The 15706-nt window shown below is 47.1% G+C and overlaps 1 protein-coding gene across 2 annotated transcripts; it reads left to right on the forward strand.

Moving 5' to 3' along the window:
• Window positions 1-7661: 7661 nt before the first annotated feature.
• CHCHD5 (coiled-coil-helix-coiled-coil-helix domain containing 5) lies at window positions 7662-11581 on the forward strand. 2 transcript variants are annotated; one of them, XM_081264277.1, is made up of 4 exons: window positions 7662-7847; window positions 8786-8926; window positions 9019-9184; window positions 11400-11581. In XM_081264277.1, coding segments are annotated over exons 1-4 (333 nt in total). In that variant the 5' UTR covers window positions 7662-7845; the 3' UTR covers window positions 11424-11581. The 2 variants fall into 2 exon arrangements, with proteins under 2 accessions (XP_081120403.1, XP_081120404.1); XM_081264278.1 differs by lacking the exon at window positions 7662-7847 and adding an exon at window positions 7854-8009.
• The last annotated feature ends 4125 nt before the right edge of the window (window positions 11582-15706 follow it).

The raw sequence follows: 15706 nt of genomic DNA on the forward strand, positions 1-15706 counted from the left end.
GGTCTGTCCTGTGATTTTTGCTTTTTTGTATATATTAAGAACACTGAACTCAAAAAGTATGCCTCTTGGCCAGTTTTCATGTGTACAGTATAGGATTGTCAGCTACAGGGACTTCAGTGAGTGGCACATCCCGGGAACTTACTCATTTGCATGACTGAAACTTCACGCCCTGGGTTCCTTCTCCAGCCCCTGGCAACCACCATTCCACTCTCTGCTTCTCTCATTTGGACTGTTGACCATGCAGTATTTGTCCTCCTGTGTCTGGCTGACTTCACTTGGCCCCTGGCTTCGAGGTTCAGCCGTGTTGTAGACAGGGCTGGCTTTCCTCCTCGAAGGCTGAATGATACTGTGTCATGGGGAGCACCACGTGTCTGCTCCTCGGTTGATGAACAAACAGGTGGTTGGAGTATCTTAGAAATTAGTTTTTATGACCTTAATGAAATATATAGACAAAATGTCATTATAACATGTAAAGAATATTAAAATGTGTTGATAATTGATGTTCTTTTTTTCATATGTCTCTGAAATCCAATCTGTATTTAGTTTGTGGTTGGCTTTTTCTGCATTATATATTGAGCTGCCTTCCTATCAATTTTTTTTTTAATGAGAGAATTTTTTTTTAATATTTTTTAGTTTTTGGTGGACACAACATCTTTATTTTTTTATTTTTATGTGGTGCTAAGGATCGAACCCAGCGCCGCGCACATGCCAGGCAAGTGCGCTACCGCTTGAGCCACATCCCCAGCCCCCCATCAGGTTTTTCTAGTTGTCAATGGACCTTCACTTTTTTTTTTTTTTTTTTAAGTTGGCTTTCCTAATATTTATTTTTCAGTTTTCGGTGGACACAACATCTTTGTTGGTATGTGGTGCTGAGGATCAAACCCGGGCCACACGCATGCCAGGTGAGCGCGCTACCGCTTGAGCCACATCCCCAGCCCTGGACCTTCACTTTTTATTTATTTATATGTGGTGCTGAGAATCAAATTCAGTGCTTCACACATGTAGGCAAGTGCTCTACCACTAAGCTATAATCCAGCCCCTTTCCTATCAGTTTGTACAGTTTTTTTTTTTTTGTATGGCTGTACTGTCTCCTGTTGATGGGTGGTTCCATGTTTTGACTCTTACAGTGTTGGCAGTAGATAACCTTGCATGTACTTGTGTAAGATATTTTGATGGTAAAAGAGCTTCCCTACGATAGTTCTTAACTAAGTCTTGTTTTAGGTATTTGACATGTTATAAGGGAGCTAGAACTAAACTAAAAAAACAAACAAACAAACAAAAAAACACCTTTCAAGATATATCCTGGCTCTGCTTCAGGGACCTGAAAAGAATAAGGAAAAACATCTTGGATCTGTTGGTTGATAACCTTGCCTTACCATAGTAGAATCTCAAGTATAAACTTACCCCCATTCCAGTCTCTACCTCACACTCCCTAGCTGAGATCTGTTGTACAAGTCTATTTTTTTAGCAGACTAAAAAAAATAAAAATATTTTTGAAAAAAATTGTTGGCTTTTAATTTTTAAATTGTAGATTCACAGCTAAGAAAACAACATTGGGTCAGTCCACAGAGCAGATTCAGATTTCACCAGTTTTATATGCATTCATTTGCATTGTGTGAATAGTCCTATCTAAGTTTATCATCTGTGTAGATTGGTGTAAACACTATAATTGAGATACCGAACTGTTCCATTACCACAAATCTCTGTCATGCTCATTTCTCTTTAGCCCTCCCTATCCTCTCAATCTGTTCTCCATCTCTATAATTTTATTTCAAGAATATTGTAACTTAGATAACACAGTTAGATTGGCCCTTTTTATTCACATGGGTTCCCTTGAGATCCACCCAAGTTGTCGCATGTTTTCATAGTTAATTCCTTTTATTATTGCTACATAGTACTCCACAGTGGGGATATACCAGTTTAACCATCAACCTCAAAGGATATATTAGTCATATCTGGTTTGAGGCACTAACAGGAAAGCTGCCCTAAACAATCAAGTACAGGTTTTTGTATAGTTGTAGGTTTTCATTTCCCTGGGACAAGTTTTCAACAGTGCAATTGCTGAGTTTTATAAGACCACCAAACTTTCCAGAGTAGTCATACCCTTTTATATTCCCACTTGCAGTGTGTGAGTGGGCCATGTTTTCTGCGTTCTGACCAGCATTTAGTGGTGTTACTATGTTTTAACCATTTTGATAAGTAGTGATATTCATGGTTTTAATTTGCATTTCTCTAACGGTTAAAAGTGAATATCCTTTCATGTGTTTATCTGCCATTTATAAATCCTCAGTGAAATATCTGTTCATGAGATTTTGTGGTACTGAGGATTGAATCCAGGGGTGCTCAACCACTGAGCTATATCCTCAGCCCTTTTTGAGAGTTGCTCACCTGGAATTTGTGATCCTCCTGCCTCAGGCTCCCAAGTAGCTCTTCTGGATGTGGCTCACTTTCTATTTGACTTCTTTTTTTTTTTTAATATATTTATTTTTTAGTTCTCGGTGGACACAACATCTTTGTTGGTATGTGGTGCCGAGGATCGAACCCGGGCCGCACGCATGCCAGGCGAGCGCGCTACCGCTTGAGCCACATCCCCAGCCCCTCTATTTGACTTTTTACTGCCAAGTCTTGATTACATTCTGGATCTAAAGCCTTGGTTGCACTAGCGTTTTGCAGGTGTTTTCTCCCAGCTTGTCTTTTCATCCTTTCCATGGGTCTTGCAGAGCAAGAGTTGTAATTTCAATGAGTCCCAGTTTACCCTGTTGTTTTCGGGTGGATAATGTTTCCAGTATCCTATCCAAGGATACTCTACTAAGTGCAAAGATTTTCTCATATTATTTTCAGATTTTTCTAGTCTTATGCTTTACATTTAAATTGATCCATTTAGAGCTAATTCTTGTATAAAATGTGGGGTTACATAAAGATTCTGGAGTGGGCATTCGCCTATAGATTCTGGTTGCTCCAGCACCATATTTGAAGACTCTACCTCCTCCATTGAATTAGTTTTGCTCTTATGTTTTAAAAAAAGAAAGCCAGTGGGACATATTTGTGTGGGGTTAGTTAATTTGGGGGTGGTTAATTTTATATTTCCTCTCCTTTGCTGGCTTACTAATCCTACCTCTACATTTTGGGTTTCCTTTAAAGTTTTCTAGCATCATGTGCCGTGGCACTGCCTGTAATCCCAGCAGCTGGGGAGGTTGATGTAGGAGGATTGCAAGTTTGAGGTCAGCCTAGGGAACTTAGTGAGACACTGTCTCAAAATTAAAACGTTTGAGCCAGGCACAGTGGTGCCCGTGTGTAATCCCAACGTTTTGGGAGGCTGAGGCAGGAGGATGGCAAGTTCAAAGCCAGCCTCAGCAAAAGTGAGGTGCTAAGTAACTCAATGAGACCTTATCTCTAAATAAAATACATAATAGGGCTGGGGATGTGGCTCAGTGGTCAAGTACCCCTGAGTTCAATCCATAGCAACACACCCCCTGGAAAAAAAAAAAAAAAAAAACGATTTTGGGATGTAACTCAGTGGTGAAGCACTCCTGGGTTCAATCTCCAATACCACAAACAAGTAATAAAGTTTCTAGTCTTCATCTTTAGATTTATCATGCTTTCATAAATATGTCACTTCACAGTGTGAGAGATTTTCAACAGCACGCCCTTGCCCATCACTTGGCCTTTGTGCCATGTTTGTCATACCTTTCACAAAAACATGAACACCACAATATAGTACTCCTTTTGCTATAAGCAATTCCAAAGAGATTTATAAGAACATCTAGCACCCTTTTGGTCATACCTGGAGATCTTTATACTAGATTTCCATCTAATATCTTCATATAAATGACTTCAATGTGCTGATGTATGCCTGTAATGCCAGTGACTCAGGAGGCTGAGGCAGGAGGGTCACAAGCTCAAGGCCAGCCTCAGCAACTTAAGTAGTTTAGACTCTGTCTCAAAAAAGAGCTGGGGATGTGACTCAGTGGTTAAACACCCCTTGTTTTCAACCCCCAGTACCAAATAAATAAATAAAAAGGCTTCAATGTTTTTAAGCTTCCTTAGCTGAGACCAGAGCGGTCTTTAGGGCTGATTTTGCCCACTGCAGATGAAATGCCTGAAGACACAGGGGCAGTGAGTCCACTAAGGCTGTGGGAACCTGGGCAATCAGGAGCTCCAGGGACTCTGCCTGTGTCTTGGTGGATCTCTCCATGGCCTCTAGGAGTGTGTTCACAGGCACACCTGGAGCTGAAGACTTGGGAGAGCCTCTGCAGATCTGTGCAGTCCTGCACCCTGCCTGAGAACTCTAGCTGCTAGCTCCCCCAAGGCCTAATCTTTGAATACAAGGAGTCACTGGAATATGTGTAGCTCCTCCTCCCTGTGCTGAGTGGCCTGGAAACTGCAGACATAAGCTGGGCTACTAGTGTCCGCTCATTTGTCCCACTCCCTCAGAGACCACTGCCACAAAGCTTGTTTTCAACATCTGAACTCTTGTTGTCTCATGTCCTGCCCAGGTTTTAGTTGATTTTATGTTGGGAGATTAACCCAGTTCCTTTTACTCTCATGCAAGAGGGAAAAGCAAATTTGTTCTTCAAGTGTGTGTGTGTAATCTAACAACGAATGATGAAGCAGTGCATTTGAAGAAATTTAGTTCTCAAAAACATGGTAATCAAGACCTTATACCATACAAAGTTCAGCGTTTGTTGAAAATTACTTTGTGTGATAAACTTACATTTTTTAAAAAGAGATATTTGATAGAGTACTTGATAGAACTTAAATTTTCCTCAGTACAGATCTGGAGGGCTTTGGGTTACCTGTATTCTGATTCAGAACAAAATAACTTGAGGTCTCTGCTGGCCACCACTTCACTCCTTTTTTTTTTAATATATATATATTTTTTTTTAGTTGTAGGTGAACACAATCTTTATTTCATTTCTATGTGGTGCTGAGGATCGAACCCAGTGCCTCATGTTTGCTAGGTGAGCACGCTACCATCGAGCCACAACCTCAGCCCCAACTTCATCCCTTTTTAGGATGAAAGAAAAGTAGTCTACCACTACTACCTTTTTTCTCCAAAACAATAAAAAATGGATGGGGCGGGGGGGAGAACTAGAAGTCTTTTTTTTTTTTTTAAGAGAGAGAGAGAGAGAGAATTTTTTTAATATTTATTTTTTAGTTATTGGCGGACACAACATCTTTGTATGTGGTGCTGAGAATCGAACCCGGGCCGCACGCATGCCAGGCGAGCGCGCTACCACTTGAGCCACATCCCCAGCCCCAGAACTAGAAGTCTTGAGAGTATTTTTCTCACAGACATTTCAATTTTGCAATAAGGATGATAACACTCAAAGATGTTCAAGTCAAAACTGACAGTATGAGAAGAGAAAGGAAATGGCTGGTATCAAAGAGACTGGCAGAGACAAGTGACATACTTCCATACTGGAAGCAGAATCATAAAGAGCAAATTTTAATTGCTGGTAGAATAAAACTTTTCAAAACTTGAAGTGGAATCTCCCTTGTTTTTGACGAGACAAGCAAAGAGAAAGCATATTACTAAATTTCTGAAATCTGGTCTGAAATCACTCTTCTCATGCCTTTTTCCTTCCTAAGTGGTGCAACAAGGTTGTTTGAAACAACTGTATCCTTTTGAGGAAAGGCAGAGACATGAAGGAAATGCCCCCTCTTTTTTTATTTTATTGTTGGTTGTTCAAAACATTACATAGTTCTTCCATATTTCACAGATTCAAGTGGGTTATGAACTCCCATTTTTACCCCGTATACAGATTGCTGTGTCACATCAGTTACATTTCCATTGATTTACAAATTGCCTTTCTAGTGACTGATGTATTCTGCTGTCTATCCCATTCTCCACTATCCCCCCTCCCCTCCCCTCCCCTTCTCTCTCTCCACCCCCTCTACTATAAATCGTTTCTTCCAGTTATATAATTTTTCTCCTACCCCTCCTTTCCTCTTATATGTAATTGTGTATAACCCTGAGGCTCACCTTCCAATTCCATGCAATTTCCCTTCTCTCTCCCTTTCCCTCCCGCCTATCATCCCTGTTTAATGTTAATCTTCTTCTCAAGCTCTTCGTCTCTACCCTGTCCTTGGTTACTCCCCTTATATCAAAGAAGACATTTGGAAATGCCCCCTCTTTGTGACCAGTTTCTGCAAGCCTTCCTGGAGGCTCTTAAGGAGACAGCACCATGTGTGGGCATCCCAAAGCAGCTGTTGGGAGAAACTCACAATGCAGAAAACTCCATCTGAGATCTCCCATTTAAACTCCGATTTGCTTCACTCCAAACCCCATGGTCACTTAGCTCCCTCTTACATTTATTTGATCCCTAGAGAAGTCAGTTTCACTCTTGAGCTACCAGTCAAAAAGCAACTAGAAGTCTGGGGGTCACACTCCCCAAGAGGGGTATCTCAGGCTGGAATCTTCATTACAGCTACTTGGTCCAAACCTAGGTGTTTGAGTCCCTTCCTTGGGAAACACATTGCCTAGACGTTGGGATAAGACGGGAGGAGAAGCTTGGGATTGATTAAAGATCTCATTCTCCCACAAAAGAAAAAAATGTAAGGATTCAGTTCGCAGCTGAAGCCAGTCTTCTGTCTTCCCGCAGCCCTTGCTGCGGTTTTCTTCCTCCCTTCTCTCACCAAATATAAGCGTGGAAGTTTTCAGATGGGAAGAATGGAGGAGGCTCTGGGTGAAAACCTTTTTCATGGCTCATGGCTTCAAACCTACTTCTGTCATCTGAAGCAGATATATGGCCAGTGGAGCAGCCATCAGATGTCAACTGCCACCCAGGGCAGCTCATGGGTTCAGCCTCTGTAACAGCTGTCACTTAGAACTCTTGAGGCCCCAGGATCTGAGAACCGCCGTGTGCACTCTGTGAAGGAGGTCCTTGTCATCACTCCTACTTCACAGAGGAACATACTGACATTCCAGGTGGTTGTCGCCCACAAACAGCTCTTGTTCATCTTAAACGCGATGATTAACTGCATTTTCTGCTCATTTGGGCTGGAGTTTTGGAAGAAAGTCCTGCATACCAGATGGCAGGACAGATGCTCAGTTCTCCCACAGAGGATATCCAGCTTCCTGAGTAGGGAAAGCACGCCACGTCTCACCTCGCACTTGGAGGCAGCCGAGGAGGGAGGGGAAAACATTAGTACACCGGGAAACCAGGCTAGACGTCCACACGTCCCCCCAGAGCCTCCGCCCAGGGCTAGGGGAGGACTGCGTGGGCACCTAGGCTGAGCAGTTGGGGCGGCCGGGCCGGGCCCTGGGGGTGACCGCCCTCCCCCAGGTCGCAGCACGCGCACAGAATGCGCTAGAGGACAGCGAGCACATGTCCAGGCCATGGTGGCGGCTCAGAATTCCCGAACCCCGCAGGTGGCGGCCATGGCGCCCAATCGACCGCGAAACGCAGCTTGTGGAGGGACCGCCAAGCAGCCGCCGCTCGCCACTAGCCCCAGTCAGGAGAGGTGGAGCGTGCGAGGCCGCCGCTCAGCCACACCAGATTCCACTCTAGCTGGAGACCAAGGTCCCGCAGGACTCCTGACCGGCTACTTCCGGCGAACCCTGGCGCAGCCATGGCGGGCCGGAAGTAAAGAAGGACGAAGTCTTACCGCCTGCTGGACCGGAAGCGGATGCATCGGGCGCCGCCATGACAGGCTGGGGCCGGAAGGAAAGGCCGGGCGCCGCCATGACGGGTCGAGGCTAAACGGAACGAGCTGCTCGTCCTCTCTGCGACCGGAAAAGCGAGGCTGCGAGAGGTAGGCAGGGCGCCGCCATGACAACCAGGCACCGGAAGGGGCGGGGCGCTCCGTCCTGACTGATCCCACGCCGGCACCTGCCTCGAGATGTGAGTAGCGGGGAAGCCTGCCCCGAGTTTGCTGCCGCTACCCTTCTCTTCCCAGTGACCTGGACCTAGCTCAGGACCTCAGGAAGAAGGACTGGCCGCCCCTGCTCTTTGGAGAACGGCCTCGGGGCCCGGCGCCGTCGCAAGCCCCGCCCCACGTGCCAGGTCCCGCCCCCGGCGTTCAGGTCCCGCCCGGTTTCTTCGTACTGGCCGCGGGCTGCTGGGTCCTGGCGCCAGGCCCCGAGGCGCCGGCGCCCGGCCTTAGAGCCCTTTCCCTGGGCCCCAGACCTCAGCTTTTGAGCTCTCCGCTCTGCCCAGGACCCCAGACCTGTGTGGGGCCCAGACTTGTTCCCTGCATTCCCAGACTGTGTCCCCGCAACTCCGAGCATCTCTGGCGTAGTACTCGATCTACCCAGAGCCTCCAACTCACCAGGGCTTCCAGGTCATGCCTAGGACCCTGAACTCCATCCCAGCACCCCCAGCCCACCACAGGGCCCGGGTCTCATCCCTGAAACTTTCTGACCAAGAGACCTTTCCCTAGGACCTGAGACCCAACGTCCTGGACTTTCAAACCCATTTAAGTCTCCCAAGCTCTCCCCCTACAACTCTGGGTCGCACTTCTGAGGCCCAAGCCTTCTCTACATGATCCCCAGTCCTACTGGGGACCTCCTGAACTCCAAAATCCTTCTTTCCAAGATGCCAAAGGCCTGGTGCAGTATAACCAGACTTTGTTTTAGGACTTCCACTATCTCCCCAGAAGTTCTCACTGTGTTCCCCAACCCCCAGAGCTCTCGCCTCACCTCTGCCCTTTCCTATCCCCATCCCAGAAGCCTTAAGATCCCTACATCTCTCCAGGATCCCTAGTCTTCCCCCAGAACCAGATCAGAATTCCCTTTCTTGCTTGCTGTCTGAAATTATCATCAGCCTACCCTGTCCCACAGGCAGGCGGCCCTGGAGGTCACTGCTCGCTACTGTGGCCGGGAGCTGGAGCAGTATGGCCAGTGTGTGTCAGCCAAGCCTGAGTCATGGCAGCGAGACTGCCACCACCTTAAGATGAGCATTGCTCGGTGCACATCCTCCCAGTGAGTGTGGGCAAGTATGTGGCACTGGGGGCTGGGTGGGTGGGGAGCAGAGCAGGAATGTTCTGGAATCTGAAACACCCTGCCTCCCCCAGCCCAATCATCCGCCAGATCCGCCAGGCCTGTGCTGAGCCTTTTGAGGCCTTCGAAGAGTGTCTTCGGCAGAATGAGGCAGCTGTCGGCAATTGTGCGGAACACGTGCGCCGCTTCCTGCAGTGTGCTGAGCAGGTGCAGCCACCACACACGCCCACAGCTGTAGAGGTAAAGGAGGCTTGTTAATCATCATCTACCCCTCATCTTTTTAGTTGTTCAAGGTGAAGATTCAAGTCCTCAGTCCACCCAACTCCCACACGTGCCTTCCCTAGGCATCCAGAATCCAGAACGGGTCACCTCCTGCCCCCCTCCAGCCCCTACTTTAGCCCAACCACCTTCCCACCCCTTCTTTGCCAGGGTACCCATTCCTGCCATCTCCTTTGTTTCCCTGAGTCTCTTCTCTTGTGCCTCCACACAGTGGCCTGGAATCTAGTCACATTGCACTTGTGCTTAAACTGCAGTAGCTTCCCATTCACAATGGGAACAAAGTCCCAGGTCATTGCTGGCTTCCCTGCCTCCTCCCTCACTCATTCTTCCTTCCCTGTTCCTCAGCTGTAAGGCAGAGGGTGTGAAGTGGGTAAAAATGTCTTAACTTTCTTTTATGCATTCAGTACATAAATAGATACACAGCATATCTGAGAGATTAAAATTTTATTGATGGGGCATTTAGAAAAATGTCTAAAAAGGTCCTTGTGTGGTAGTAGTAGGAAAAAAGAATGAGAAATACTTCTGTCGTCTTCACTGGTTCTCCCACTGTTCTGTGAGCTCCAAGAGGAAAAGACCCATCTTTCAATGGCCTCCTCTGAGCACTCACTCCTGTGCCTTCTCTTGGTCCCTGCAACCCAACCTTCTCTCTGTACCACCAGACCACCTTCTGGGCCTCCATCTGAACCTTTTTAGTTCTTTCTCTGTGATGGCCTCAGAATGATCTCAGAGGAAATCAGACCATGTTCTGCTTCTACTTAGTAATCTTCCCGTGGATTTTATTTCCAGCAGGACAGCTCTCAATTCAACCACAACCTGGAGCCCATATGACCTCTGATCCCTATCTCTCCCCACTTTTCACCTCAAGTGAACATGCGGTTACTTAAATGCATGTGTCTCATGCTTTTGTCCAGCTGGTTCCCTCTGCTTTCGGATTGCCCTTCTTAACTCATCTACTGGCAAATTCTTATTCCAGCTTATATGATACTTCTTTTAGAGAACCTCCTCTGATGCCTCATGCTTGTGCCCAGGCTCAAGGTCCATGGGCCCCCTCTATCATGGATCACACCCTAAAGCTGTCCTTGTATCTCCTGCTTCAGGGAGTTCTTGACTAAATGCTAAGAAGATGCCCTTTGAATCAGAATGGTAGTCATTGATTCTTTCTGTAGAGTAGGAATAAGTGAACCTCTCAGATCCCAGGAGTAGAAACCAACTGGAAGGACTTTTGATTTCCCCAGAAAATGTTTTGTAATGCCCATATACTGTCCACATGGTTTCTCAAGTCATTGTTATTAGGAGCATTTCTTTCTTCCAAATGTTTTGGGCATTGAATTGGAAAGACCTCTTTCTCCCATTTTAAGGCCAGTTGCTCCTTCCCTTCCTGGACAGGCACCCAGCCTCTCCCTGTGGCCATTCCTGACCTCACAGTCTCTCTTCTCTGGTAGCCAGAAGAACGTGTAAAAATGAAAATTAGATCACATGTGTCTTCTTTAAAACTTTATGGCTCCCCAGCCAGGTGTGGTGGCACATGCCTATAATCCCACCTTCTTGGGAGGCTGAGGCAGGAGGATCGCAAGTTGAAAGCCAGCCTCAGCAAGTTAGGATCTAAGCAACTTAATGAGACCCTGTCTCAAAGTAAAAAATAAAGAAGGGCTGGAGGTGTGGCTTAGTGGGTTAAGTGCTTCTGAATTTGATCTCCAGTGCCCAAAACAACAACAGAAAAACTTTATGGTTCTCCACTCTGTAATTAATACCCAGTTCTTTCCCACCGTCCTCCCCTTTCCAGCTCTTCCTCCCTAGTTGGGGGCAGTAAGATTCAGGCCTCCTTTGTTCTCTAGTCTACACACAAAGAATTACTCACCAATTGACATAGTTTTGTTCATTTGCTCTTTGTCCCTTCCTACTCGAATAGAAGCTCCCAGAATCAGAGATTTCTGCCTGCTGGGTCCCCAGGACCAAAAAAATGCCCCAAATACAGCCAAATGGTACTTTCCTTATGACTCCATGCCAAGGCCGACTTGTTCTTGGTGGCAAGTGACTAAGGTCATTGCCTGGCACCCTTTTCCTCCAGCCTGGGACGGTACAGGCAGCCTCTGCTGTGTCTAGAGAGTCTCCCTAGCAGTGGGCCCCAGCCCAGGCCCAGAGGAGGTCCCAACAGATGCTGGTGTTCTCTCCACAGGCACAGCCGCTTCCTGCCTCCTGAGAACCTGGTTGACTGCAGGAGAACTGGATATGAGTGACTGGCCCCTTGATATCCCTACCCCCTGCAAAGTGGCCATTTGGAGTCTTGAGGGCCCTGGCTGCAGACCTGGCTTCCTGGACATCAGGACTTCAATAAATAAAGACTGTGCAATGACCTGATTGCTGCCTTTAGCACCTGGGGGTGTGGGGACGTTGAGCGATGGCTGGGCAGAAACCCTGGTTGTACATCCCCCAACGTCATGTGGTCTGACTAGGAAGAGCCAGGGAGGAGAAGGTGCTCCTTCCTGTTGCCTGCTGCATGCCTGTGAGGAGAGCCCCTTTCTCCCTCCACTCTAACACTCACCAAATATTTATTGTTTTCTAGAAGCTTGCTTGGTGGGCAGTAAATACCACACCACCTCCTTTGCTGAATTTAGAACCAAGTGAGCAGTAGACACAGGTTTGGGGGGAAGGAGATGAAATGCTGGCCTTACTGTTGAACAGCTGCCTGGAAGGATGTGGCCTAGAAGGCCGTGGTACTGGACTTCTGCCTTGGTTTGCCCAGTGTGAGAACAAGTGCAGATCATGTATTTGCAATTTGAATCCAGAAACTGGTAGGGAGTGGATGATGCACCAAGTGCATTATCAGGATAGTTATCTCTGGGAAATCGGCTCTTCCACTGGGGGCGTCTGAGGGACTGCATAGAACTTACCTCAGTTACCCACCAACTCCCCATCTGCCCCACAGGGCTGTTCAACTATTAGAGCTTTATAGTCATGCAATAGTAGCTGGTTCCTCCCGACAAACATGCCTGCATGGAAATCTGTTTCAGTTCAGGGTTCTCCCCTCCCATTCTCCTCCAGGACTGTTTTCATGGGCGATGATAACCCTCTGGCACTTCTGCTTTGTTCTGTGAAGGCCAGGTGTGCTCCTGCCATCAGAAGAGTGTGGCAGAGGGTGAGAGATCAGATGAGATGCTGAGTGGCTCTGGCAGGTACCAGCTTCCTAGTGCCTGAGCACAGGCTCTGAGTGGGGGCAGGTTGAGAGTAGGAGGGAAGGGTGCAGGGAGAGAGCACAGAGCACTGGCTGAGCACTGAGCTGAGCATGCCCACAAGAGAGACATTCTGAATGTCCCCAGTGTTAATTACAAAGGACTAGAGGACAGAGGGAACTCATTCAGTCACAAGCTGAAAAGAGCGAATGATCGGTTACATTCTTGAATGTATATTAGAACCTTAAATGTCATCGCATGTTGGCAGACCACCCACTGGTAACTGTTTACGTATGAACTTTCTAGACCCTTGACATCAAACAACCCAGAAGTAACAGTGACTTCTTACGGACTGCCCTGCTATCACAGAGCTGCTGCCCGCATCTCTTTGTGTTGTCCTGCTTCTCTTAACTATGGCGATATGGGTCACAGTGTCTTCCTTTCCCAACATTTATGAAAAATGCTCTTAGCTCTTGCTCCGTGGATGTTTTCACCTGCTACCTAGCCCTGCAGCTGACCACTGGGGAAAATGTCCCAGGACCTGATGCTTTCTTTTACTGGATAGCATCTTAATGACTCAGTAAACCCTTTTATTTCAGAGATCCTTTGGTCTCCAGAGTTTGGGTTTAACAGTGCCATGGCCTCAGCCAAGTTTTGCTTTTCAGACAAGTTGCTGCTCCCTGGAACAGACTTAAGACCTCTGGAATTGGAATAATTGGCCGTTTGAAACCTAAGACTTGTGCTCTGGTTTAGAAAAGTGAGCCTGGCCCTTGTGAGTCTTTCCTGAGGGTTAATCTCCAAGACAAGGGAACCTATTCGTTGGCTTAGGAGCCAGGGTGGAAGTCCTGCACAGTCAAGGTTACAGGAACCATAGGATGCCTGTTGCTGAGTAGGAGACCCAGTACCTGGAGAGTGATCAGTCCCTGGGGTCCTGAAGTACTGCCTAAGTCCTGGTGGCTCTCTCCCAGCTCTGATTTCCCCAGGCCATGGCCTGAGGCCTCAGATTTCTGTGGATGTTTTCAGCCCAACTTGCTTGAATGAACTTCAGTGGGGTTTGCTTCGCACAACCTAAAAGAAATGTGATGAGAACAAACAAAATGGAGATCAAGGCTACCTTTCAGAACATCTCTTCCATTTGGCCTCTCTTTCAGTAAGCTGGGCCAACCTCCTTGTATGGTGGTCTCCGGGGTCCAAAAGAGTGAAATGGAAACCTCAAAGACATTACATGTTCTTTTTTTTTTTTTTCCAATTAGCAGTGGATTTTAATGTGTCACCTCTGAAGATGCCCAGAGGTTGTCTGGCACTTTGTTCCAGAAGGATTTGGTCCAGTCTTGTGCTAACTTAGGATTCAGAAAGGCACATAAAGTTGGGCCTCAAACTCCCTTGAGTTGGGTTGGGGCAAAAAGTGAACAAAAAAGTGTTTTGGGGGAGGCAGGATGGGTGTGGCTTGAGTTGTTGACCAAAGTAGTTGGTCCTGGTGGTTGCTGGGCACTGAGGGCAGCACAAGCCCTCAGCTGGGCAGCTGCTGCTGTAATGGCCCCCATCTGCCCAGTTCACCAGCTTGCTGCTCTGGAACCTCTGGGCCCCTTCCACTGGGTCACTGGCGTGGATGATGTTTCTGCTGATGAGAATGCTGCAGTCTCCCTGGAGGGTCCCAGGGGCAGCCTTGGTGGAATCACTGTGCCTGTCATGGCCCTTGAGGTCCGGACCACATTGTACCCTTTCAGATCATGGCCACCTTGGGTCGAGAGCTCATGTTGCTGATGAGGGCTGGGTGAAAGGGCTTCCTCTATAGGTCCTGGTAGTGTTCAGTAAGGACTCTCAGGGCCTGCAGTGTCTTGTGACAACCAGCTTGAAGCCCCGCCTCTCAAGGCGCTGGATCACAGCTCCGATGAGCAGCCGCTGTGCCCATCTGGCTTCACTGTAACCAGGGTGCGCTCCTGGGTTCAGGAGGGCCCACTGGAGCTGGGGTGCACCAGCTGGCTTGGCCCTGGGGAGGGGGGGCATGCAGCCTGCACAGTCGCGCCTGAAGCTCTGCACACATGAAGAGGCCACCCATGATACTGGCCGGCCTGGGCGCCTCAAAGATACCATTTTTACCATACTCTTGGTCAAAGCAGTTGTGAGGCCACTCCTGATGGCATCTGTCTGCAGAGTTTGTGCCCATGTTTAAACAAGCATACAAGTTTCAGTTTCTATTTTTGTGGTTGTTTTGGTAAGTTATACTTTTCTAGGAATTTCTTACATTGCCTGCTTCTTTCTCCCCCCGCCCCCTCTCTCTTTTGGTACCAGGGATTGAACTCGGGGACATTCAACCACTGAGCCACATCCCCAGCCCTATTTTGTATTTTTTTTAGAGATGAGTTGCTTAACACCTCACGGTTGCCAAGGTTGGCTTTAAACTTGCGACCCTCCTGCCTCAGCCTCCTGAGCACACAGGCGTGCACCTCCATGCCCAGCCCCATTTTCTTCCTGACTCTGGTTATTTGTATCTTTTTCTTTTCTTGGTCAGTCTGGACAGGAGTTTACCAGTGATCTTTTATAGGATTTATTTGAAAAGGTTAACTTTTCAGTATGTCTCAGCTACATCCCCAGTCCTTTTTATTTTTTTATTTGGAAACAATCTCACTAAGTTACCCAGGCTGGCCTTGAACTTGGAGGTCCTTCTGCCTTGGCCTCTAGGGTTGCTGGGATTACAGGCATGCATCATTATACCCAGCTGTATATTTGTTTTTAATTGAATCAATTTTCTTATCTTCTTTCCTTGCTTTTAGTTTTCTTTTTCCTTTTTTGGTCCTGGGGATTGAACCCAGGAGCACTTTACCACTGAGCTGCATTCCCAGCCCTTTTTATTTTTATTTTGAGACAAGGCCTCACTAAATTGCTGAAACTGGTCTTGAATTTGCAGTCCTCCTGCTTCAGCCTCTGGAGTTGCTGGGATTTCAGCTGTGTGTTACCACACCTGGCTTTTTCCTGCATATTGAAATGAATGTTTAGCTTACTGGTTTTCAGGCTTTCTCTTTTCTAATATATGTGCTAAATTACTGACAAAGTACAGCTTTCTATTTTGATTTCTTCATTGATATCATATTGCTTAGAAGTTTAGAATTGTATTTCTTAATTTCTAAACATGGAGATTTTTCTAGCTCTCTTGCCTGCTTGCAATTGGTTTGGGAACACATTTTATATGATTTCCCTCTTCTGACATTTGTTGAGGCCTCAAGGCTCTTGGCATGTGTTCAGCTTTTGCTAATGTGCCATATGTGCCTGAGTCACAGTCCTCAGCTCAGGATGCACTGTTGTAGCTTGAGAT

This window comes from Spermophilus citellus (assembly GCF_964194105.1).
Source record: "Spermophilus citellus genome assembly, chromosome: 13".
In the NCBI taxonomy this organism is placed as follows: domain Eukaryota; kingdom Metazoa; phylum Chordata; class Mammalia; order Rodentia; family Sciuridae; genus Spermophilus; species Spermophilus citellus.